General features: G+C 37.1%; 1 protein-coding gene across 1 annotated transcript; it reads right to left on the reverse strand.

The window, feature by feature from the left end:
• Positions 1-17,432: 17,432 nt before the first annotated feature.
• LOC108202881 (respiratory burst oxidase homolog protein B) lies at positions 17,433-22,186 on the reverse strand. The gene is made up of 12 exons (XM_017371479.2): positions 21,470-22,186; positions 21,227-21,386; positions 21,052-21,100; positions 20,517-20,630; positions 20,001-20,429; positions 19,468-19,851; positions 19,271-19,366; positions 19,065-19,180; positions 18,861-18,963; positions 18,596-18,672; positions 18,012-18,529; positions 17,433-17,745 (listed from the first exon to the last, which is right to left on the reverse strand). Exons 1-12 carry the CDS (start codon positions 21,993-21,995, stop codon positions 17,636-17,638), a joined length of 2,682 nt encoding a protein of 893 aa, XP_017226968.1. The 5' UTR covers positions 21,996-22,186; the 3' UTR covers positions 17,433-17,635.
• Between the last annotated feature and the right edge of the window lie 5,567 nt (positions 22,187-27,753).

Here is a 27,753-nt window from a genome sequence, read left to right on the forward strand (position 1 = left end):
GTTTTACAAACACACAAATCATATGTGCACATAGTTCGAATCCCAATCTCTATATATGTTAAAAAAGCTAAACTCAAAATATAATAAAAATAGTCTTTTATTGCCTCCGTTAAGCTATAACCTAACACACGTACACACATAATCTTGCTTCAAATTCTGATTTCTAATTATGCTTATGGATTTTTTAATCGAAACTCAGAATTAATCGGTTGACCTATCGATTCTGGATTTATCAAGGGTTTATTGGATTTATTTTTATAAATTAGGAATTTTTAATCAAATCGTAGTGTAATTGTTGCATCGGTAAAATATTTTTTAAGGATTAATCGGTAATTTATTTTTCAATGATGTTGATTTTTGGGAGGTAGTTGTTAACATTAGATAGGTTGATTTATGGTTATTTCGACAGATTGATGAATTCTATATGTATTTTAATTCAGGTGAGCTGTCGTGTTGACGAAAGTGTCCTGATCACCCTTAAAAATAATGATCCGGTGAGTAAACAACTAACCAATTGAGCAGATTGAAGATCTTATGCAAGCAAAATCCAAGACAATGAGTCATGGCGATACTCCTAGCTTAGTGTATTTTTTAAGCTTTTTAAGGAACATTTGGAAAAGCAAAATACTGATTTAGGAGCAGATGATCTAGATATACTAGGTAAATTTGCAAAGAATCACTATGGATGGAAGCCAAGAATTACAATGGAAACCGATCAAGTATCAAGTTCATTTTACTTTCGTGTGCAATGAGGATGATGCTCCACTGGATCACCTTCTTGGTATTCCTAAAGGATAATTCTATAATTTCTATAACATGCATTAAAATGCACTTGCGCATCTATTATATATATAATACTACAACATAGGTTTTGGTGAGCCAATTTAATCATTAATATTCTCATTAATATCTACACTAATAATTATTTCATTTGATTTATTACACATTATTAATTACTAATAACTACATATCTAATATCTGTCATTGATTGTATCTAATTATTATGTCTTAATTAATACTCCATTTGTCCCATTTAATTCTATACGTTTATTTTCAACTGCTTGATACGCATTTCAATACTCTTATAAAATATAGATCCGTAACTTTGTTTTGAGGATTTTTTTCCTAAATAAAAATTTAACATCCAAACTTTAATTCAGAAAAAGAAAATTTTTAAAAAAAATAACTACACTTTGCAGGAGCATTAAAGGCCGTGTCACGTTCGCGTCTGCGTCCCTCGATGTATACTATCTAAGGGGACGGAGGGAGTATTTAGCAAATACTAATAATCCCTCTGTTTTTTTATTTGACATTTTGACTTTTGGTACACTTCTTTAGATATGATTGACCGAGTAGTAAAAATTATTATTTTTAAGTTATTTTTTTGTGAATAAAAGTTTTAGTTATATATTTTTATTAAGAGAAAAAAAAATTAAAAAAAATAATATTTTTAACTACTTGGTCAAAGCACTTAAAAATGTGCCCAAAGTCAAAGCGTCAAATAAAAAAACAGAGGGAGTAATTTATTTATCATTAGATCATCTTATCAATCATTATACATTATTAACTACTAATTTAATATATGTTATTGATTATATCCCAAACTTTAATTTAGAAAAAGAAAATTTGTAAAAAAAATTTACACAACTACACTTTGCAGGAGCATTATAGTCATTGCCGTGTTTGGGTCCGCGTCCCTCAATGTATAACTATCAGGGGACGGAGGGAGTATGTAGCAAATATCAATAATCCATCTGTTTTTTTATTTGACGTTTTGATTTTTGGCACACTTCTTTAGATGAGTTGACCGGGTAGTAAAAATTATTATTTTTGAATTATTTTTTCTGAATAAAATTTTTAGTTATATATTTTTATTAAGAGAAAAAAAATTAAAAAAAATAATATTTCTAACTACCTGGTCAAAACACTTAAAAGTGTGCGCCCAAAGTCAAAGCGTCAAATAAAAAAACAGAGGGAATAATTTATTTATTATTAGATCATCTTATCAATCATTATATATTATTAACTACTAATTTAATATATGTTATTGATTATATCCCAAACTTTAATTTAGAAGAAGAAAATTTGTAAAAAAAATTTACACAACTACACTTTGCAGGAGCGTTAAAAAAATAATATTTCTAACTACCTGGTCAAAAAACTTAAAAGTGTGTGCCCAAAGTCAAAACGTCAAATAAAAAAACAGAGAGAGTAATTTATTTATCATTATATCATCTCATCAACAATTATACATTATTAACTACTAATAACTACATATTTAATATATGTTATTAATTATATCTAATTATTATATCCTCATCAATCTCTCTGTCCTAAAATAAGTGTCACTTTGGCTTTTTTCACGTAATTTAAGGTGCACAAAAAACATATTTCGACATATTATTATTGAAATTTTCTTTTTCTGAATAAAAGTTTAACATCTATATTTTTATTCAGAAAAAGAAAATTTGAAAAATAATGTGTAAAAGTTTTTTTTTTACATTTAAAATTACGTGAAAAAAATCAAAACGACACTTATTTTGGGATAGATGGAGTATCCAACAAATACTAACAATAATAATTCATTTATCATTAGGTCATTTCCATCATACATTGATAATTACTAATAAATACATGAATAATATTTATTAATAATAATATCTAATACATTATTATAAAATAATACTTTTGAATGAATGTGTCCTTAATATATTTATAAAATACTCATAAATATCATTCATTTCGTCAATCATTATACATTATTAATTACGAATAACTACATATTCAAAATAAAAATATTCTTTTCGAGGAATTCACCAAGTTAATACACTCACAACACAACAAAGAGTGAACCAATTTACGGTTAGGCAATTCGAGTTACAGGTTATGATTATCAAAGAATTGATTTTAGGCAACTCGAGTTATATGTTATGATTAGTAAGAATTTATCTAATTCATCAAACTAATGCACTCATATCAAAGAGTGAACCAATATACGGTAGTTAAAGACAACTCAAGTTATATGTTTTGATTAATAAAGAATTGATCTAATGAGTTAAACAACTCGAGTTATATGTTATGATTAGTAAAGAATTTGTTATGGCCAAATATCAACTCGGAAGATGATTGCGTTAACCTCGCCTTAATCAGCGGGAAAGTTCGATCTTCGGGATCATCTTCGCCTACTTCATGATCCTCGCCATCTATATGGTCCAGGGCATAAGGCCCAACAACAGATGGATCCGGGTCAACAGAAGGATCCTCGCCCAGTAAGGGTCCTCGCCCGATACGGACCCTCGTCCTAGGTACGTGTCAGACCTCGCGGCCCAATGACTGGAGGCCCTAGTCTTCAAGGAGTCCTCGCTTTCTGTAATGAGGCCTCGCCCAATGCTTACCTTCCTCGCCATTAGCATGGTCCAGGGCACAAGGCCCAGCGTCAGGAAAGACCCGGTCAATATGCTTCTTCCTCGCCCAATGCAGAAAGGACCTGATACGCCTGGTCCGCAGGCCTGATTATTATTGTTTTATCTTGGGCCCAAGCCCACCATCAGCCTCGCCCTAAGAGAGGACGGAGGGCTAGCCCATACAGTTGAGTCTGAGGAGGTCCACGTGGGCTAGTGCTGGTCAGCCCACCTAGTTCCATGCTCCTCGGAGGAGGCTGGGCTCCAGAAGCCCACGTCCGTCTGATCTAAGGCGGTGGCCCAACGCTGGAACCAAGGAATGAGAAACCTATTCTGATTAGGTTACTTGTTCCCCAAGAACTACGTCTGGCTTGATCCCTATAAATAGGGTACGTAGGCACATCGTTTGGGGATAAGTCACAACCCTTGCAAGAGCGAATACTCCTTCGATCTTGTGAGAAACCCCGATTCCTCGAACGATCTCAGCCAAACCCAAAATCAACACCCCTACTCCGTCGTCCACCGTTATCAACCACCACTAATTCCAGCAACCCTCCCCGAATCTTGTTATCACCAGATTCCTCCGTTAACAATTGGCGCTAGAAGGAGGGGCTTTTTGACATCTATTGGAGGAAGGATGTCCGACACAGACAAAATTGTTGATAAGTAACGTTAGATGGAGGATGGAAGAGGAACTGTTTGGAGACTCATGACATCAGCCTGTGCTAAAGATCAGCCTACGTCTAAGATTTAACCGGCGTCAAGGAAGAGAATATTCTCGCCATTCTCTCTCCCTAAATCAGACCTAGGCTTTGTTTGAGATAAGTTTTTCTAGTCTTTATTTATTTACTTCAAGAACCTATGAATAATTAAATCGTACATATATTTATGATTTAGTCATTAAGATTAGCCGTTCAAATTGAATTTCTTATACATTCTTACATGATTGTTATCCGTATGTATTAAATCTCATGCTAACATAAATATATATATATCGAAAGAATTCTGTAGTTGTCTGGTCACACAGGAGAAGGTATGAAGCATGCGAGACTATTTAGAAGTTTACAAGCAAAGTGTTAATGGCGGGGTCCACAAATAGTAAAAAAGAAAAGAAAAAAGAAAGAAGGCGAGAAACATTAAAAGCATCCACTGACGATGAACATGACTTGGGTTTCTTTGCATGGTGGTCCCCACATGGTTAAGAAAACCAAAATAACGAAGAGGGATGCACAGGAGATAAGTTTTCTCTCCTTCACTTTTATTTTGACTTTTATAATTAATTTCTGATTATATCATGCTAGAATAATCACGCATGTGATATCTCTTAAATTTATTATTCCAGAATAGAATTCTAATGCGCCTATTTCATGCATTTTGATTTATTTTAGTGTGGTGCATGTGTTCAGAAATAATATGATTATTGTTTCAGTTGTATATTATATGTGTGAATTGTTTGAGAAGGCGAAACTTTGTTAAAAAGAAACGAAGATATGTGCAATAGCAGGAGCTACTACAGGCGAGGTTGATAGAGATTTAATGGGACAATTGGTGGGCCATGTTCTCGACATGCGTGGAATCATATATTCAAGCTACAAGGAGTATTGACATATGCCAGGCTATTGTATGTATGAGAGGATGGTGAGAGGACGTATCTCACCATCTGGCCAGACTTTCTCTTATACTGTACAAAGATAGCATGCAATGTATTAGTGGCGGGGTCCATTGATAATATTAGTGTAAACTGTAAAGTGGGAAGACAAAATCAGGAAGTCTACGCTAGTTAATTTCTGGTGGTGTATAGGCATAAGGATATCAATGAGAAGTTGCGTAGCATGATGAGGCCTCAAATGAATTAAAAAAGAGGAAGAAATCAGCCTGCTAGTTAGGTGGTTGCAAGCTGCTGCATATTCATAGCAACCGACGGCGAGGCTAAAAAGTTAAATACCTGGACACAAAATTTTGTATATCTCGTCTGGAATAAAACAAAAGTGGGGACAAGATGGTTTACATATATACAAGAAGAAGCACAGAAATAAAAGCAGGAAAGCCAGGGAACAATTTGTCTTTAAACACCAAGTCACAAGAATTAGCTCGGTGACATGCAAATCGAAGACAGATGGCGAGGAGCATTCAAAATCAACCCAAAAAGGATTTTAAACTTTTGAAAGCCTCCTTAATTTGTAAAAAGGATGGAATGGAACCTGTTATTATACTTAAAGGCGAGGATGAACTTCAAAATTTGAAGGTGCGATAAACACATACAGGCGGGACAGACTGGACACCTTGTAGCGAGCAGTGAAGGCGAAGCTGTTTAAAGGAAGACGGCGACTCTGGTCAGATATATGTATAAAGTTTACCAGCAAAGAATATAATATTGGGTGGCTGCTGGTTAACAAAAACCAGAACTACGAAGTTGTAAGAAATGAAATATTAGTTTGCGACGTAGGAAGAGGAAGCGAAGTAGATAGAGACCAACTCATCAGCTAACTATTGTCATAAATATAATAATTAGTTCAACTCTTTTACAAGATTTGCAGCACAGGAATGAAGAATTGCGAGGATAAACAGCCACACATGAACGCTGGCCTAATACAAAGGTGTCTACGCTAGTATTTAAATGGAGAAGGATTCAGTACTCTGCATCATGGGTATCAAGATAGCCGAGACGCAGTGATACATTCAAAAAGATAAAGTTGCAAGTGAACGACCGGCGAGAAAAGAGTTAGTGACAGAGTAGAAGTATCTATAAAAATGGTAATTAGCATGAAGAGGCTTACAGTGTAGGCGTTGCTGGTGCAAAATTATCTCAAAGAGAGACCGCGGGAGTATTATCAGTAGACTCGACTGCGTAGATGGGAGTATGTACAGGCTAAGCTACATGCGACTAAAATGCATGGATGGACCACACTAAAGATGTCACAGCCTTACAAGAGATAAGTTTTTCTACCTCCCTTTTTATTTTCAGTTTTGTTTCATGCATAATTGTATGTTTATTATCACGTGTGGATTATAAATCTCTCCATCATAGTGTATATATTGAAAAAAAAAACTATATAATTATTTTGAGGAAAGGGGGTATCTCAAACACTCAGAATGTTAGTGGCGGGGTCCGCAGTAGTGTAAAGTGAGAAGATAAAGGCACGAGGTCTACACCGATTAACTTCGTGTAAAAAGGCGACGTTCAGGGGGTTTGTGCTATAAGAAGTTTATAACCTCAATACAACCTGAAGAAATCATAATGTATATCTGAAGTTTATGAATGCGACGCTGGTCGAAAAGTAAGACCATCAACAGAGCAGAGGACAATTGTCGCACCAAGTAGAAGAATGAGGTCATAATGACAATCTTTTCAAAAGTTATTGGCGATCTGAACAGCTTAAGTGAGAAGCGTCACAAGCAAGAGGCTAGTCTGAGACAAATACAGAGGAAGGATACGGAGCCGAGTTCCTATGAAACTTTGTATATAACTGGACCGTACCCGAGGAGCGAGAAACACGAAACAATTTGGAGTTTGAAGCAAAAGGCTATATATCTAGAACATCAAACAGACGATGTACACAAATAATAAGGGTGGCATATGATGGTTGATAGCTCAGAACACAGGGACGTGTTCATATTATTGTGTCTGATTGTTATGTCCAAGAATGAAAGAAATGAATAAGAGGTTATGTGTAACGCTTTGGGCGAGCCTAATAATAGGCATGGCTATTCTGATGAAGTTGAAGGTGACGCTAGTTAGAAAGCAAAAATAAAGTATGCATTGGATTGTTATAAGAGGGCAATACTACACTGTACATGAATCGAGGCTAAAGACATACATATATGAACCGGGACTGTGAGAGTTAGGCGAGGTTACAAATCAAGGCATGCTCTTAATATTGTGTCGTCAGGAAAATCTGAAAAGAAAGAAAAACAAATATGTTGATATGGATGTGATAACTACAGGTGATAAAAAGAGGGAAGTTATTAATTTTTCAAGCAGGTTTGTCTTGATGACAAAGGTGACCTGGCAAAGATATGGGTTGCTGAACAAGGAAAGGGCATATCTGTTACAGCAGAGCTTTGTAAATATGTTAAACTTACACATATATTCTTGAAGACAAGAAGCCTACACTAGCTATTTAGTTTCCTGTGCATAGACATAAAAGAGACGGAAGCCAGCCTACATGCAAGGCAAATGCGATGCTATAAAAGAGGGAAGGCAGACTGGTCAGCTCGTAGCTAGCAATGAAGGCGAGGCTGTTGAAAGAAAAGGTAAACTGGAAAGCTGAGAACATGGAAGCACGCCAAAATTTTATAAAAGCTGTAGATGGTCAAGAAGCAACAGGGTTGGAGCATGGGCATTGGTACATGCGAGACTACTACATGTAGGCTGTTGAAAGGAAGATGGCGACGCTGGTGGCCATATATACATATATATAAAATGGACTAGCAAGGATGGAACGTAGTAGCTGTTATTTCGCATATAATATATCACCCCAAGGAAGCAAGTAATATACGCCCATATCAAGCAGAGGGTCTGATAAAAAGAAGACGCCACGCTTGAGTATATCGCGAGGCTGCAACATGAAACTGAAATTTGAGAGATAAAGACTTGTCATCGTATGCATTATAGAAATTCTAAAACAGGGAAGGAAGAAAGAGTCAGATGAGGAACTTTATATACTTATGCCTTCGAAGACACGTGACTAGTGAATACGTGGTAACAATGAGGTTGCCTTCATCTGATAAAGTTATGTTGACAAAGGTGCGAGCTGCATTGGTAAGACAATGTTGGGTAATGCACAAAGTGGCGAGACGAGTTTACGGGGCGAGGCTTATTCAGTGATAAGATGTACTCAAGCAGACATATATAATCGCAAGGGTAGATGGATTTTAATCTTGTAATTAGTAAGGCATGTGTGAATTGTGATTATATAAACAGAAGACAAAGCGCGTCCAACACAGTAGAGTTAGATCACATTTACAACGTTATCAAAAGATGGAGGCCAGGCACTTTTGACAACCGAGGGTAAGAAGAGTCACGAGCAAGAGGTTAGCTTGGGCAAATAAAAAAGAAGAATATACAGCCAAATTTTGCGCATTACTGGTCAGCTCTGAAGACTCATTGATATTTTTAATCATGTGTTCACTTTGTACGTCCAAGCATGTCAAGATTAGGAAAGTAAAGATGGTCGAGAAGATCAGAGGAAGAAATATATACAATTAAACGGAAAGATGGATTGTGAGAAGACTTCCTCGGACGATATCCAAAATTCCAGAAGATGACATCGGAATAAAAATATTTGTGGAAGCCGCTCCTATTTTAAAAATGACTTGAGGAACCTCTTATGTGGAAGTCCTTGAAGGAAAAGATGACAAGAAACGCTGGACGTCAGAAGAAGTACTATCGAGCAAGTGTATGTTTATTTTTTTTACTTTTAAATTTGTCTATATGTTTTCTGTTTTGATATTTGCGTGACAGTCCTGGAACCGACAAGATCACTCCCAAGACTCGGGGGTAGCAATGCGTGAAGACCAGGGACAACCTCCCTGTTGCTTTGGAATTCGTCATCATGTGTAATCGAGACACATGTTTGACACCCTCGGGATGCCTGGACAACCATCTTCACAAGATGGTTCGAAAGAATTCCTATGCCCTGATGGCCCGTACTTCCGGTAAACCATCAGGAAGACCCTCAGGGGTGCAGCTTTGGAGAACCCTCAGGGGTTGGAGTTTTATTTATTTATTTTAAATTTTATTTGTTTTTCCCCAAGTGTGGTGGAGGGCGACGACCCACCTCCTTGGATGCCTAGGATTTAAGTGGATGATGTCCCCACTGTCCTGGATGCCTGGAATCTAAGTGGATGATTTCCCTACTGTTCCAGAAGATGTTTGTGTGGTGGAGGGAAACGACCCACCTCCTTGGATGCCTAGGATTTAAGTGGATGATGTCCCCACTGTCCTGGATGCCTGGAATCTAAGTGGATGATTTCCCTACTGTTCCAGAGGATGTTTGTCCCCAAGTGTGGTGGAGGGCGACGACCCACCTCCTTGGATGCCTAGGATTTAAGTGGATGATGTCCCCACTGTCCTGGATGCCTGGAATCTAAGTGGATGATTTCCCTACTGTTCCAGAGGATGTTTGTCCCCAAGTATGGTGGAGGGCGACGACCCACCTACTTGGATGCCTGGGATCTAAGTGGATGATATCCCCACTGTCCTGGAGGTTGTTCGTTTCCAAGTGTGGTGGAGGGCGACGACCCACCTCCTTGGATGCCTAGGATTTAAGTGGATGATGTCCCCACTGTCCTGGATGCCTGGAATCTAAGTGGATGATTTCCCTACTGTTCCAGAGGATGTTTGTCCCCAAGTGTGGTGGAGGGCGACGACCCACCTCCTTGGATGCCTAGGATTTAAGTGGATGATGTCCCCACTGTCCTGGTTGCCTGGAATCTAAGTGGATGATTTCCCTACTGTTCCAGAGGATGTTTGTCCCCAAGTGTGGTGGAGGGCGACGACCCACCTCCTTGGATGCCTAGGATTTAAGTGGATGATGTCCCCACTGTCCTGGATGCCTGGAATCTAAGTGGATGATTTCCCTACTGTTCCAGAGGATGTTTGTCCCCAAGTATGGTGGAGGGCGACGACCCACCTACTTGGATGCCTAGGATCTAAGTGGATGATTTCCCCACTGTCCTGGAGGTTGTTCATCCCTAAGTAAGATGGAGGGCGACGACCCACCTTCTTGGATGCCTAGGATTTAAGTGGATGATGTCCCCACTGTACTGGATGCCTGGAATCTAAGTGGATGATTTCCCTACTGTTCCAGAGGATGTTTGTCCCCAAGTGTGGTGGAGGGCGACGATCCACCTCCTTGGATGCCTAGGATTTAAGTGGATGATGTCCCCACTGTCCTGGATGCCTGGAATCTAAGTGGATGATTTCCCTACTGTTCCAGAGGATGTTTGTCCCCAAGTGTGGTGGAGGGCGACGACCCACCTCCTTGGATGCCTAGGATTTAAGTGGATGATGTCCCCACTGTCCTGGATGCCTGGAATCTAAGTGGATGATTTCCCTACTGTTCCAGAGGATGTTTGTCCCCAAGTATGGTGGAGGGCGACGACCCACCTACTTGGATGCCTGGGATCTAAGTGGATGATATCCCCACTGTCCTGGAGGTTGTTCGTCCCCAAGTGTGGTAGAGGGCGACGACCCACCTCTTTGGATGCCTAGGATTTAAGTGGATGATGTCCCCACTGTCCTGGATGCCTGGAATCTAAGTGGATGATTTCCCTACTGTTCCAGAGGATGTTTGTCCCCAAGTGTGGTGGAGGGCGACGACCCACCTCTTTGGATGCCTAGGATTTAAGTGGATGATGTCCCCACTGTCCTGGATGCCTGGAATCTAAGTGGATGATTTCCCTACTGTTCCAGAGGATGTTTGTCCCCAAGTGTGGTGGAGGGCGACGACCCACCTCCTTGGATGCCTAGGATTTAAGTGGATGATGTCCCCACTGTCCTGGATGCCTGGAATCTAAGTGGATGATTTCCCTACTGTTCCAGAGGATGTTTGTCCCCAAGTGTGGTGGAGGGCGACGACCCACCTCCTTGGATGCCTAGGATTTAAGTGGATGATGTCCCCACTGTCCTGGATGCCTGGAATCTAAGTGGATGATTTCCCTACTGTTCCAGAGGATGTTTGTCCCCAAGTATGGTGGAGGGCGACGACCCACCTACTTGGATGCCTAGGATCTAAGTGGATGATTTCCCCACTGTCCTGGAGGTTGTTCGTCCCTAAGTAAGATGGAGGGCGACGACCCACCTCCTTGGATGACTAGGATTCAAGTAGATGATGTCCCTACTGTCCTCGATGCCTGGGATTTAAATAGACGTGGTCCCTACTGTCCCGGAGGAGGTACGGCTGAACTCTTCGTATTCTGAACTCGTTTTCAGCGAAAGGTCGCGACTCTTCAAGGGAAGCCAACCGTTGAGTAGCTCGGAGAAGCTTTGAAACGAAAAAAAAAAAAAAAACCTCGCCCCCTGCTACAGGCGTGGACAAAGGAAAAGATGAAGTAAGTAAGCAAGAATAAGACGCAAGGACCAGAGACATAGTCCTCGCCCGTGGAAGAGTCCTCGCCCTGAATGGTAGCGAAGCAATGTTCGGATGCATGAGGACGGCGACTGCATATGAGAACAAGGGAGAACTTCACCTTTTGCTAAAGGCGAGGACGAGGACACTCGGATATGGGAGATGCGTGAAGTGAGAATGAAAGTAAACAAGGGGAAGGACAGTCCTCGCCCGCTTAAATTTCGCAAGTAAGAGGATTGAAGTCCGCTCCCCATCAAGGTCCTCGCCATATCTGTCTATCTCAAACGTAGGAAAGCAACCAAGGACAAGAAAAGTCCTCGCCTGATATCAAAGACCTCGCCCTGTGCAGCTATCTTAATGATGAGTGGTCAAGGGAGGGGTGAATCTTCGACTTCATTTATGAGCGTACAAGGAAGAATAAAAATAAGAGGCTGAGAGCCTCGCCCGAGGATGGATCCTCGCCCTGTGCAGCTATCTTAAAGATGAGTGGTCAAGGGAAGGATGAACCCTCGAGGTGCAAGCAGATATAAAAATTATCAAAAAGACATGGCGAAGACGATGAAGCAAGGTAAATTAAAAGCACGGGACCACAACAACAAAAGAGTTAGAATTCAAATACAACTGGCAAAGCCAATTACGAAGGGCTCGCACTCCAAATGTACTTCAAAAGATCAAGCTTAAATTTAATTATTCTAATCATTAGAACGAGCTTCCTCGCCACCGGGGTTAACATCCTCGCTTTCAACCTCGACACCACTACTTTTATTCTCCTCCATAGCTTCGGTGTCGGATTTAATCTTCGCCTTAGGATCGATCCTCGCCTCCTCTATTTCATCTGCCCCGGCCACTTTGAAGTCTACCATGTATGCAGGAGTGGCGGGACCAAAGGGCTTTCTCAATCATATTCAGGGTCGGCCGCTATGAAGTTGACAAGATAGGTTAAGAACCCGGTAGTAAAGGCGTCGCTCTGTTCTTTTCCTTTAGAGACCCGCTCAACTTCTAACTCCTTCTGAAGCAAAGAAATAGTCTCGTTAGCTTGATTGAGAGCTCTGGAGGAGGAAGTATTGAAGTCATTCAACGACTTTGAAAAGATTTTGATTTGCTCGATCCTCATCGTCATATTTCTTCTGAAGATTTTTCGCCTTGGTAGCGGCCGAGGAGGCTTCCGTCTTCAGACCAAACTTTGATGTCCTCGGGATGGAAGTGGTCCTCAGCCAAAGCGCCGAAGGCCACAGATACAGCGCAAGGAGTAGGAGCCTCGCCATCTCTGTTTCTCTTTCTTTGAGCAAACATGGGGCGAGAATTTCATCATACTCCTCTCCTGACTACAGGAAGCCCTTTTTGCACTTATGTTACAAGAAACTGGGGGGTAGTCGTTATAGCCAAACTTTGTGTCATCCTTCGAAGACAACGTCTACCTCAGCGGATGATTGTCCTAGCCCTCAGCTGTTGATCGTCCTCGACCTCAGCAGATGATCTTCGTCTACCTCAGCGGATGATCGTCCTCGCCCTGTGATGATGATCGTCCTCTTATTCAACTGATGATCAACGTCTACCTCAGCTGATGAGCTTCGTCTACCTCAGCTGATGATCGTCCTCGCCCTCAGCAGATGATCGTCCTCTCACTCAGCTGATGAGCTTCGTCTACCGCAGTTGATGATCGTCCTCTCACTCAGCTGCTGACCGTCTTTTCAACTGATCGTCTCGCTCAGCTAAGCCTCACCTTCAGCTTGACCCCTTAACGGAGTCCTCGCCTGAGGGGCGTCCTCGCCCGTTGCTGATTCTAGCAATTAGCTAACCGGAGTGGAAGACTTATACCATCCTTGCCTTCAATGAGTTCTTTCCTAGAGTCATGTCCAGAACGTGATACTTGATTATCTAAACGACTTGGTTCTTTGATGGAGTCCTCACCCAAGGATGGAGCTCACCAGAGTACTATTACCGGAAACCAGTCAACTAACCATCTTCCTCGTCTGAAGCTTCTTTAAACCCTTTCGCACTTATGCTTCAAGGGCTTGGGGGGTAGTTGTTATGGCCAAATATCAACTCGGAAGATGATTGCGTTAACCTCGCCTTAATCAGCGGGAAAGTTCGATCTTCGGGATCATCTTCGCCTACTTCATGATCCTCGCCATCTATATGGTCCAGGGCATAAGGCCCAACAACAGATGGATCCGGGTCAACAGAAGGATCCTCGCCCAGTAAGGGTCCTCGCCCGATACGGACCCTCGTCCTAGGTACGTGTCAGACCTCGCGGCCCAATGACTGGAGGCCCTAGTCTTCAAGGAGTCCTCGCTTTCTGTAATGAGGCCTCGCCCAATGCTTACCTTCCTCGCCATTAGCATGGTCCAGGGCACAAGGCCCAGCGTCAGGAAAGACCCGGTCAATATGCTTCTTCCTCGCCCAATGCAGAAAGGACCTGATACGCCTGGTCCGCAGGCCTGATTATTATTGTTTTATCTTGGGCCCAAGCCCACCATCAGCCTCGCCCTAAGAGAGGACGGAGGGCTAGCCCATACAGTTGAGTCTGAGGAGGTCCACGTGGGCTAGTGCTGGTCAGCCCACCTAGTTCCATGCTCCTCGGAGGAGGCTGGGCTCCAGAAGCCCACGTCCGTCTGATCTAAGGCGGTGGCCCAACGCTGGAACCAAGGAATGAGAAACCTATTCTGATTAGGTTACTTGTTCCCCAAGAACTACGTCTGGCTTGATCCCTATAAATAGGGTACGTAGGCACATCGTTTGGGGATAAGTCACAACCCTTGCAAGAGCGAATACTCCTTCGATCTTGTGAGAAACCCCGATTCCTCGAACGATCTCAGCCAAACCCAAAATCAACACCCCTACTCCGTCGTCCACCGTTATCAACCACCACTAATTCCAGCAACCCTCCCCGAATCTTGTTATCACCAGATTCCTCCGTTAACAGAATTTATCTAATGTAGTTATCGTATTTCTTGATAGATTAAATTACTGTGTCTTGCCAAAAAGACTATGCACACATAATATTACAATAATGGGTAATTATTTTACGAATTTCCATATGCATGAATCTTAAGGGTTTCATCATGCATGAATGTTAAGGGTTCTGATCATGTTAATTTGATTTAGTTACGATTAAGACAACTCGAATTATATGTTATGATTAGTAAAGAATTGATCTAACGTAGTTAGGCAACTCAAGTGATATGTTATGATTACTAAAGAATTTATCTAATTCATCAAGCTAAGGCACTCAAATCAAAGAATGAACCAATATACGATCGTCAAAGGCATTTCGAGTTATATGTTATGATTACTAAAGAATTGATATGATGTAGTTAGGCAACTGTAGTTATTTTTAATGATTAGTAAAGAATTGATATAAAGTAGTTATCATATTTCTTAATAGATTAAATTAGTTATCTTGTCAAAAGGACTATGCACACATAATTACAATAATAGATAATTGTTCCATGAATTTTCATATGCATGAATGTTAAGGGTTGCATGCATGAATGTTAAGGGTTCTGATCATGCTGATTTGATTTAGTGTAGTTAGAGTTTTGTTGTCGATAAGATTATTTCACAGTATAGTATATAATATCATCAGTTCTTCTCTAATTTTCTTTCGGAGGCATCATCCAAGCAACTGGTTTGTGGTGATTTTTTAAATCCACTTTGATAGATGTTTTTTTGGCTGTTTCTGCATTACATTTTCAAAACATACAAAAAAACTGTATAAACTGAAATATAGAAATGTTTAGAGCATGCCCGTGCCTCGCATGGGCTATAAAGCTAGTTAAAAACAGTATGTAAACAACATCTTTTGGTTGTGCTCTGACCTACTATTTCTTTTCTAAGTTAAGTAGTTTAAAATAATTACGCCATGTTATACATGATCATTTTTTATTATAAGTCATGATAGTGGCATCATACTTTTCTCAAATTATGATCTTTCTCCAACAAAAATATATCAAGAGATAATCATAGTTATAAATTATTTCATAATTTAGTATCATATATTTATATTAGAAAATTATTTAATAAGGTGGAACAGTAATGTGTTATCTTATATATAGAGTTGTAATTCGAGTCGGGCGGCTCGCGAGCTCGCCCGGCTCGAACTCCTTTAACTAGGCTCGACTCGGCTCGTTTAGTTAAACGAGCCGAGCTCGGGCAAAAGTTCCGGCTCGACTCGTGAAATTAAACGAGCCGAGTTCGGTTAGAGTTTTAGGCTCGATTAAGTGTAAAATTAAACGAGCCGGCTCGCCCGACTCGTTAAACCCGGCTCGTTTAGCCAAACGAGCCGGCTCGACTCGACTCGTGAAATTAAACGAGTCGAGTTCGGGCGGGGATTTAGGCTCGATTAGTTAAACGAGCCGGCTTGGCTCGGCTCGAATTACGCCCGGCTCGAAACCCGGCTCGCTCGGCCCGAATTACAACCCTACTTATATATTTAACATTTTACAATATATAATACGTAAGAAATTGTGAGGATGCTAAATTATGAACTAAAAGCTTATTTGGCATCATTTGATTATTTGTATAAATCTTGCGAAGGAGAAGTGACTCCAAAACATCATATTTACATTCTTAAAGTTTAGTGTTTAATGTTAAGCACTCGCTCTTTCATTATTATTCACAATTTTAGAAAATGAAATTTAGAAACAAGGATATTCAGTTACAATATTAAAAAGAACTAGCACTGTAGCCCATGCGAGGCACGAGCATGTTCACATACGCATATATGGATGCATGTTACTAGTCTTGTCATTATCCGATAATGCAAATGATAGAGAGTTTATTGTTGTGTTAGGTCTGGGTCTTTGTTCTGTAGTGCGGTGCAAACATGTCTTCTATTGTTTGAACGATGCACTAATCGTTAATCTGAGTTAGAAATAGTTGTTCTTAAAATATTATAAACAAAGTGTTAGGTTTGTCTAACTCAATGAAAGCACCAATGTCAGGTTTGTCCGTTCGAGAAAACTATTTTCCAAGGAAATATGTAAGACAAAACAATACTAAATTTACCATAATCATCTTGCCTAAAAGAATCCTATTTATAAAAGATAAGAGTGATTTGATAAATGAAAAACCTAATATGATAACTTCAAGCACCTAACCTAATACTTCAAACATCTAAGATGAACAACTAATACTATTCTAATTATCTTGTATTTATCACTGCCAACCAAATTTTAGACTAATTCTGACCTCACTTCAAAGATATCCCTGTATCCTAACAGATGGTCTAAGTTTGCGCTTGGGACGTTGGTCCTCCTGTTGGGAAGACACGTCACAAAGTACCACACTCCCTCTAGTGGAGTATTATCTTTTGATAATCAACTGGTTGTGGCGTATCATCATCCCGGTACTCCTACGATAGTGAAGTATCTTGTGTATATTTGGAGCCTCTTTCTACTTAATATTCATATTTTAGTAAAATTTTGTTGAACTTGGGCTATTTTGAGAGGAGTCGCTAGTAAGAATAAAAACTCAAATTAGGTTTTAAACAAGTTACTGGTACTTCCGTCTTTATCTCCTTCCAACAAAATTTTACTTGAAGTATTAATTCCAATTTCACTGTAAATTTAGCTAAAACAATCTCGTACATGTTCTCTTACTTTGGTATCACTGCATCACCAAGTTAAAAATAACCCAACATCATTATCCGGTAATGTCATCAATCTACTACATCAAGAAATTTTGAAACACCATCCAAATCTTATATTTCAAAATAGTATAATAAGCAATTATACAAATAATATTAAATATTAGTAATACATAGTGCATAGTCTTGGCATCATTTGAAACTAGTCAAATAAAGACAGATCTATGAACTGCAGTGAAATTAATACTTTGCCACTTTTTGTTGTCATCAAGTGTTCTTTTACATAATGGATGCTCAATATTCCTATCAAACTCAAAATGTCTGCATTGCAATTAGCAAGATCTCAACATTGTTGCTGAGCACAGTACAAAGAAGAACATTATATCATACTTATTGGATAAACATTTACGATAATTCATATTAGTATTTTACAGTAATTTATATTTGATCACACTTGTATGTAATCCAATACAAGGCATGAATAAGCTAACTCATATATATATCATGCTTTAATATTACATGCATGATATCAATGAAAATAGAGATAGAATGTACTTGTACATATGTAGTTTTCAGAAATTCTCCTTGTGAAAATCAAACTTTGTTGTTGTTTTTCGAGAGAAGTCATGGGACAAGTGCCTCAGCTCCGGAATCAAAGCCGGAGCACCACAGTAGAACACTCCTGCACAAAACATACTTACCATCAAACATTTGATTTACCAAACTGCAGCATTGTTTCGTTTTCGAGTTTACTGGTAACTGAGTGCTAGCTTAGGCTGTCTGAAAAGAGTCAAGTATACCCGAGCAAAATTTTAAGAATGAGTCCAATTTTTTTTCAGTAGTGGTTAAAATTTTAGAATTAGTTCAGTTCGGATCATTTAAAATCCTGATTCCATCACTGGTTTTATTAAACTCCGCGACCAAGTACTAATTCATGTGTATACTTACCAACTCGTTTATCAGGATGTTTAACTGCAACATGCTTGAATTCGTTACGCCAATTAGGCCTGGCAAAATGTGTCCTGACACGCGTGCCTGATACAATATCCACGCCATTTTTAGCATGCTGGAAGGACTGAAGCATGGCAATCAAAGCGGACCGTGCATCGCCTTCTTCATAGACACTTGTGCAGTAATTGTGCAGCTCAATTACGTGCTCTGTATCCTTTTCCGCGACCTCATTCATCACATTTTTAAACCACTCGAATGAGCCTTCCTCACGAGTCACCCAGTAGAAGTAGGCATTTGTAGTGTTGAATGGCTCTTTGGCCTTATGATTATTTGTGCCACTTTCAATAATTCCCAATTCTTCTTCTCGCTGTTGTTTGATGTGGTAAAGAACATCTTTGACAATGCTGATCAAAGGGGTTGCACCGATACCAAGGCCGATGAGGAGGAGGATGTCGTATTCTTTGTAGTCTTGTGCAGGAGCTCCATAGGGACCGTCGATTAAGAGCTTAGGCAACCTGTACTTTGTACAAATTAGTTTATGATTGAAGTGTGAATTTAAACAGAGGTAATTGAATATGTACCTTGGTATATTATTGTTCTGTTGTGCAATGTCTGCTCTTAAGAGTCCGCTTTGATCATTACCAGAAGGTTGACATGCCTAATGATATATGAAGCTGAGTAAGAAACCGAAATCTAAGAGGTGGCACTCTGTCCTAACAATAATTACACAAAACTAAATTCGGCCCTCAGAAACTGATGTTGGACAAGGACAATCCCACATTTTTACTTATTAAATGGCGATAGCTTATGCAGAGTAATTAACAAGTGCAGTTTGAGTTTAAGTACCTGAGAGAAAACTGTTTTCAGCTGTGATGTCCAGTCACCTGCTGTTCGGATATGAAGGCTTAGATGATCGTCTGGTGGAGCTGAAGTAAGCGAAAATGGATGCCTGTACATATGCATTTCACATATTCATCACTAAAGGACTGATATATTTGGAATTGGAGGATTAAAGAGTCTGTAAACTGATTACTAAATATATTACCATACCATTCAGCTGGAGAAACTTTTGAGCAGTTGACAAAAATATATTGGCCACTAGTGTACTTGAATTTTCGAGGTTTAGTGAATTGCAAAGACATCACGTTTCCAGGGTATACAGCAACCTGAAATTCGAGTCAAGTTACTGCATCAGTTCCTCATATATGTGATGTTGCTATAGTGTCACATATATAGGCTTAGAATAATTTAGTTACCTTGAGAATTTCCACAGTTCTGTGGCCAGACCTAAATGCTCGGATTAATCGTTCGATAGCATATAAGATCATCGGAACAGCAACATACATCCATGTCTAAAATCAACCATATATAAGGCAAATTAGCAGGAAAAAAATGAAATGGTCCTAATGTTGCTCACTAAGAAAAGGGTAAAATGTTGGCTAAATGTACTTACTGTTTTATGGTACCATTCCTTGGAGAGATAAACAAAAGTTCCATGTATGATGAGGAGAACATAGACAATGATAAACAAATGGTGAGAGTACCAAAATGCATTATATCCTGTGAGGCGCTTGATCATTTTTGGGAGCTGAAGCCTATTTTGTCGAAACATTGGGTTGGCTAATGTAAAGGCTATGGCCATAAGCACCAGCATTGTTATGCCAGTCCAACCCTCAGTGCCTCTGACAAACCACTCGTAGTCACGTGGATGATGACCAAAGAAACGCTTCATAGGTTCATATTCTTCGTCTGTGGAATGGAGTAGGCGAGGGAAGTCACATGTTAAGTGGGGGATAACATGTAAGCCAACTCCAACAGCAATTCCAGTAGCAATTACCTGATTAAATTTATCCAGATTAATTAGTTAGCTTCATGTTAGAATACATAAAAGTTGTGCAAGCACACAAGCAAGCAAAAGGTATTTGCTTTCTAACAAACGAATCAAATGACTATCTAATCATTAAAAACTACCAAAGATAAACTTACCTTGTGGAAATTAACATTATCATCAAATGGAATAATACGACCCAACTTAGTCGTGCTCCTCAGCCATGTGATAGTGTTTCTACAAACAGGTAAAAGAATGAGAGCCATGTTGAATTTCAATGTCTCTGCGCCACCCTTAGCAGTACAAACACAGTAGCCCATGACATGAAACACTGCTCTATTCTTGTACTGATTGAATTTCCATGTGAATAGCCCTACACAGATTAAAAGCCACAAGCAGAGAACCCAAAGTCTCTTCCAGTTGTCATGTATGAAGTAGCCAATTCTCCGGAAACCTCTTCTGATCAAGCCTTCATCTTTTGGTGGGACAAGTTTTTCGCTTATCAAATTGCTCAACATCCTACTTTCTGTTCCAGAGAAGGCTGCCTCATGAGGGGCTCTCAGTAGGAGCATTTCCACATTGTACATCTATGCAGAATAGAGGAAAATTAATTAGTCCAGTGATCTGTTTGAAATTAGTACTGTAACACACATGAGTTTGTTCATGTTACACACCTCGACGTATCCAAGATTATTAGGATCAAGTTCTTCCATTATCAGAGCTGCATACTCATCCGCACACTCTACGATTTTTGTCAGCTTATTTGCAGAAGCACTCAATGTAATGATCTGGAGTAGTGAACACATTAATCATTATCATATGTCATGTGTGTGTGTAATTCAAATAACTCACTAAATATTGAAACCAAATGGATATAAATAAAAGAGAAACTTCATGGAACTAAACATATTTGAAAATTTCTTATAGATTGTCAAAAAAATACAGTTCTTATAAAAACTGAGAATGATGAATCATTCAGTTGAAAATTTGTTTATATCATATATATTGTATGTGAATCTAGCTCTTTTGAAGAGATGTAAGTTCTGCGTACATCTTATCCTCTCTAGACCCTACTCTAAGAGCAGGATACACTGTGTATATTTGGTTTTGGTTTAAATATCTATAAATCTTTTATATCTAGCTCTTAAATATTTGGGCGATGGAAAACAAATTTTATATCTATGTTGAGTAGGTATGCAGGTTTTTTACCTCTTTAACTTCATCTTGGGTGATTCTTCCATCAGCATCCTTGTCCACCCTGCAACATTTGGTATTAAATTCACTCAATTAATCTGTATTGAGCTTACAATATTGTATGGTAATAGTCCTTTTGATAAAAAATAGATCATTAATCTCGAAATAAATGGAGAAACTGAATACATACATGTCAAAGAAGGTTTGCAGCCTAGCATCAAAACTTGTGTCTGTAATCTGTTTCCAGAATTCATGCAACTGATCCTTGGTAACATGGGATGAAGTTATGCCCCGTCTTCGAGCCAAGGCATCAAACAGTTCCCCCATAAATTCAGCAGACTCTTTCACTCCTGATCAGAACATCACCAACAAGCACACATTAAGTAACTATTCAATCTAATTAGTCCAATAAAAAAAAAGTACTTAACGATACCTATGCATTTTCCAAAGGAAGATCTAGGCAGCAGGCCATCGACGGAGAGTTCATCAAATCTTGCCTCCACCTCAGACCATCCATCACCATTCCCTGTATTTTTGTGCATAAACCTCAACCCCATAATGGCCTGTGCAGCTCCTGAAGCACTATGCTTAACCTTGTTATTCGAGTGAGTACTTCTCTTAGACGACGAAAAGCTGCTCTTTAGATCTCTTGAAATCTGTCTCAGCTTAGAGGAGAGCTGAGTCGACAAGGATGAAGGATGCTTCTCTATTCGGTTAGCTATTAAGGCCGCTTCTTGATCAGGAGTGCCCTTTATGTTATGTACCAAAAGAGAATCATTGGCAACATCTAGAGTTATTTCAATGTAGGGATTGTTCCCATTAGTCTCATCTTTGAACCTTGCACTTCTTCGGCTCCCTGATAATTTCTTGCCAGAGACTAAAGGACCACTGAACGAGATTCGCCTAGAGCTCCCTCGGCTCTCTGAATCCTTCACCTGAGAGTCATGATTATTCTCCATTTTTCAAGCTCTCAGAAGAGGATTTTCTCTGATAATTATGAATGATAGCTAGCCTTATTATTGGCTTTGTAGTTTTTCTAAAGTTAAAAGTAAAAGCTGGTGATCATATCAGTTTGATATATATAAGGTGAAAGAGTTGATGGGAGTAGATTAGGTAGAAGAAAGAGGGTTGACAAACAAATTTATGTAGCAAAAAATCTGTATAAGTGAGCCCCCTATACAAGATTCTGCAGTGAAACCCCCACCAAAAGAGAAAAAAATAAGTGAGAAATATGTAAAAAAAAAATATCATGACCAACTTTCCAACTGGCAAAGTCGTCTGCATGCAAATTGCATGCACATGAGGCAAGAAGGTCTTTTAGCTCATTTTTTCATCATGCATGTTTTTGTTTCATTCAATTTTCATCGACAATATTGTTGGGTGTCAGAGTATATTGTTGAAGGGGATTAAACAAATATATAAGGAGAATTTTGTGAAAAATAGTTAAACAGACATATTCTAAATACTCACGCACACATATCGGTCAATTGTGATATTTACAACTCTTGTTATCGAGAAAACAGAAGTTCTGTTCAGAGTTAAGAATCGGAGTACTAGTGATTTTGGGATTACATATACGCGTATGCATTGAGGTTTAAGAAATGTGCATGAAATGATTGAAGCAGCCGAACTAGCGTAAATTTCTTGGTCGTAGCTTGATTGAACTAGCGTAAATTTGTTGCGTATGGATGGTATACGCAGGAATTGCAGAATTGCAATGGATTCAAATGTTACTAATTCAGATGCATGTCGAGGATTCATCACCTCGCAAATCACTACTAACTCAACAAATCTCTGTGACTTTGTCCTGGAGAGCCGCTTCGTGTAAATTTAAATATGTGTTTGCCTACCAAGTAATTTAGTCAGAAGTTGTAACGGTGTTACTGTAAATAACGCGAATTGAGTTTAATCGACCAAAGTATTATATAATTTGTGCTTTGTTCCTCTTAAGTTAAATTTCAACGATAAGCGTCGGAAGAAAATCGATTAATTTTAACCGAACACTATTTTGATCGTATACGATCAATCTTAAGAACGATCAAATTTAAACAGTCGAACTAATTAAAAACGATCTTATCCGGTCGAATATAAAATTAGTCAAACATATAATTTTCTCTATCTGAATTTTATATACAGTCGAAATAATATCTACGCGCCGGATCTCGAATTTCATTTTCTTGAAACTATAATTTCAATTAAAATGGGGGAAGAGATTCAATTTTTCAACAAATTTTAGGTATCCAATTTAAATTATCAATATTTTGTCTAGTCTCGAAATTATGGTCAAAATTCTGCCCCAGATAGCTTCAACCGTGTTTTTGATTGAAAAACAGTCAAGAAAAGTTGTTGAAATTATAAAAGTTCGACCATATTTTTAGTTTTGATTCAGTTATTTTCGACTAGTTTCGGTCGAAAACGATTTTATGGATCAAAAACGCTTGAACAAAATTTAAAATGACAACTTTTTCCGTGAAACCAACTTTTATATATATATATATATATATATATATATATATATATATATATATATATATATATATATATATATGCCAACATTCCAGGGAGGGACTCCTTATATGAAGTTACATAGTACATTATTGTAAGTTATCAATTTTATTATAGATTCAATTATAGAATACATATAAAACGTTATTCTAATATAAAATACTATAACATATATATGTTTTAAGTAATTTAACACTTAAAATTTGTTGAAAAAAGTATATTTTCAAAACTGATTCTACAACAGAATAATTCTGAATGATTATTATTCTATTATAGAATCATGTTGAGATATTGCATAATTTTAGATGATTTTTGAAATAAAAAAATTGTATAACTTTGTTTTTTGTTTAATAATCAAAATTTGTAATTATATTCCATAAAAAATGTAATAGAATATATATTATGTATATTTATAATAGTGTGCTATATAACTCCATACAAGAGGGTATGCTATGGAGTGCTACCCTATATATATATATAGACTTATAATATATAATGACTTTCTATAAAATCCGAATATCGGAGAATACGTGAGATTGATCTGATCCCGCACACCTCCGGTATTTCAAAATTAATAATTTTAAATAATTGTTAAATTATTAATAAGAAAATTCAAAATTTATCTTTTCATTATTAAATATACATTATTCGTTAGTATTAAAAATCAAATTTTGTTCCTCATTATCAGAAAAGTACCACCTAACATAAAATTCTACTCTGACCAACGGGAGAGGTTCACGCGGTGCATTTCATGCGTTCAAGGAATAGTTTCTTCTCTGATGAAAGCTGTATATATTCAGTAGTTTTATAAATTTTAAGAGGGTTTCTGGATTTAAATGATATGAAATATTGTTCATATAAAATTTATTGAGTTTATTAAATTTTACATTTCAATAATATTAATTAAAAGAGTTTTAGAAATAATGCATTAAATCATTTTAAATTATAATAAATCTAATTATTGTTTTAGTATGATAAGTTATGATGTCAACTCTGCTCGATAATCTATACTTATATTATATTAAAGGTAAATTTTAAAAATTTGGTCGGAAGGTGAAATATTAAAAAATTAGTCGGTCGGTACTTGGACCAAATTATGGATCTACTTTACTTATATAATTAATTTTCTTTTTTAACTAGAATTATTATCTTTTTTACATTTTCTAGCTAAAAGAGCTCAATTTTCTAAAATTAACATTAACTGGAAAGCATACAATTACTCTTTTTAACTAAAACACATTATCTTTTTCAGATTCTTATCTAAAAAATCGATTTTTCGAAAAAATAACACATGCAACATACATATAATAAAAATATTATTATATATAATCATTAATATATAAACAATGTTATGTTTCGACTAAATACGTTAATATTATTTTTAATTACTCCATTCTATCACTTTAAAAGTGATATCATAGATCTATCCTATCTATTTATACTATAGTATAATAATAATAATAATAATAATAATAATAATAATAATAATAATAATATTATTATTATTATTATTATTATTATTATTATCATCATCATTATTTTATTAAAACTGGAATATTAATAATTTTATTAGTCAGTCGAGATTTATCAGCCGGTCGATATAATTCTACGGGTGTCCTTAATATAACGTGTCCTAATACATTTTTTTTGGTCATATCCTAATACATCTTTTTATTATCAACAAAGTCAAGATAATTAAAAATTCAATCAATATGATCGATTTGTATTTCAATTTAATTTCAAATATAAAACATAAAATTATAAATATTACGAATCATCGTGCATGCTTTTTTGCCACGAGAAGAAAACGATTTCATAGACTTCTCAAATCATTCAGGAACAACTCGCTGAGGACATGCATTTTTATTTTTATTTTTGCCACGAGAACAAAACGATTTCATTGACTTCTCAAATCATTCAACATTAGAAACGAATTCCGGATAGGCTTCACCCTCCTTCCACCTACGATCAGCTACATAACATGAGTATCTCACTAAATAGTGAGCTACATCCATCCTTCCGGATGGACATGCATATTATTTGTTACCTCTGTCACTCCACGGCTCTACGACAAATTTTTTGGATAAATATTTTAGGAGAGAGGTGCACTGGATGTACTCGCATTCACACGTTCCACCACTTTTAATATCATGCTTTCATATCCTACACTTGAAACATAACGGCGTTAGATTAGTTTGTAATTAGCACTGTTAATTAATTTTGCAAAGCCTAAACCAACACTACATTTCACATTCACTAACAAATAATCAACACAATGGCCAGACAATTAGTTGAGAAAAACGTTTAATTCAATGAAATCGATTGACTAGGGTAGAAATTAAACCTTAGCCGCCCATTTGATAACTGGAAAAATCAGTTAGCAACCCATTTGATAACCGGAAAAATCAGTTAGCAAGGACCCCATCAAGTGGTAACAAACTCAACAAGAACTGGACGATGAGACTTCAATAGGTCACAAAACTGATACTCAAAAAATTTTCACCGCCCGCAAGTAATTTAGAATCTCGCGAGACCCTAGATTCGAGAAGCTTCTGTTGCTATGGCGGAATAGAAACTTCCCTATTGAATTCCTCGATGACTGCGGAGAAAACAATGAAGCAGCCAGTGCCAAAAAAATTAGCTGGTCAGATCGGGAAACTGAAGAGGAAATTTGTTCGAATACGTTATCAATAATGTAAAATTATCCAAACATATAATTTGAGTAGAGAAATTATAATAACTCACTATAAGTCATAAGAAAATCTCTACGTAGTTTGCAGGTTATTGCGTGAGCTCGTGGGTTTACCCAGTGCGCATCCGAAGGGTAGCGGCTGCGGGTTCCTACGTAAAAAAAAAAATAAAAAAAAAATGGTAGGTTAAATTGGATCATTAAGATATTGCGTAAAATTTGATAAACTGTCGTATACGTTGATTTGACGTTATTGTTATTTCAGGTTATTGTTTTAATATAATAAGAGATGACGTGAAATTTCTTTTACGAATCTTCAGAGTTTGATCTAATATGACAAAAATAAGAGATTCACTGAAACTATAAACAATAATAATAATTTCATTAGAATTTAATTTTTCTTATATAATTTCGATAAATATTAATTGTTTATATTATACCTCCATCTCAATGAGATGTGCACGTTCACTATTTACACGCATTTTTAAGATTCTATAAAATATAGTTTATAATGATTTTTTAAGAATTTCATTTTTTTGAATAAAAATTTAAAATTCAAACTTCCATTAAAAAAATTAAAAAAAAATATTACAAAACTATATTTTAAAAAAATTTTAAAAAATGTGTTAAAAATAATGTACATAATTCATTGACAGAGAGGGAGTAATAGTTTACTCGCTGTTTTAGTCTCTGAACTCGTAATCGTGATATGTCAAGTTTCTATCAAATCATTTCTCCATTATTGGTTGAGGGAAAGGTGCCAATGATTTGAAGATTCCATTTTCTAATTTGTACGGCTCAAATGAAGACTTCGTCACTCACCCGTATATTTATAATATATATATATATATATATATAAATATCAAAAAATATGTATATTTATATTATATCATTATAAATATTTTCAAAAAAATTAAAATAACTAAAATATCAAAAAAATTAATCAATTTGATCGGCTGATCTAACTCTTTGTTTTAATATACTTTCTGCGAGACATACTTCATTCTAACAAAATTAATTAAAATGTGATAATGTAAACACGTTATCTAGACCTATTTCTATTTAAGTTAACTACAGTGAACCTAACTATAAATTTTCTTTTGATATACTACCCCGTCCCATTTTAGTTGTCACATTTTTATTTTTGTTGGTCAAATTGACTAACTTTTGACCAAAAATTATAGGTCATTCTTTCATTATTTTAAAAAACTGAAAATCACATCTTAAAGTAGATTAAAAGTTGCTCCCGGTGACATATTTTTTCAATTGATAAAATATTAATAAAATTCAGTCAAATTTTGGTCAATTTGACCGGCACAATACCAAAGGTGACCACTAAAATGGGACAGAGGGAGTACTAATTTTAACACATCGATAAATCTATTTATTTAGATATATTTGAATTATTATCTCTAAAATTGGAATTAAATATTATATATTAGAAACTTTGTTATATCACAAAAATTTAAAATCAAAAATTTCAAATAAAAGTTATACATGAGTCAATTTTTAGAAGACAACTA

The sequence above is a fragment of the Daucus carota genome, chromosome 9, assembly GCF_001625215.2.
Source record: "Daucus carota subsp. sativus chromosome 9, DH1 v3.0, whole genome shotgun sequence".
NCBI classification, from domain to species: Eukaryota; Viridiplantae; Streptophyta; class Magnoliopsida; order Apiales; family Apiaceae; genus Daucus; species Daucus carota.

Coding starts and splice junctions, on each gene's coding strand:
- LOC108202881 (XM_017371479.2), bottom strand. CDS start 21,995: ATGGAGAATAATCATGACTCTCAGGTGAAGGATTCAGAGAGCCGAGGG. Junction 21,101..21,226: donor CTGCAAACCTTCTTTGACAT/GTATGTATTCAG, acceptor CAAATGTTGCAG/GGTGGACAAGGATGCTGATG. Junction 19,367..19,467: donor AGGAATGGTACCATAAAACA/GTAAGTACATTT, acceptor GGTTGATTTTAG/ACATGGATGTATGTTGCTGT.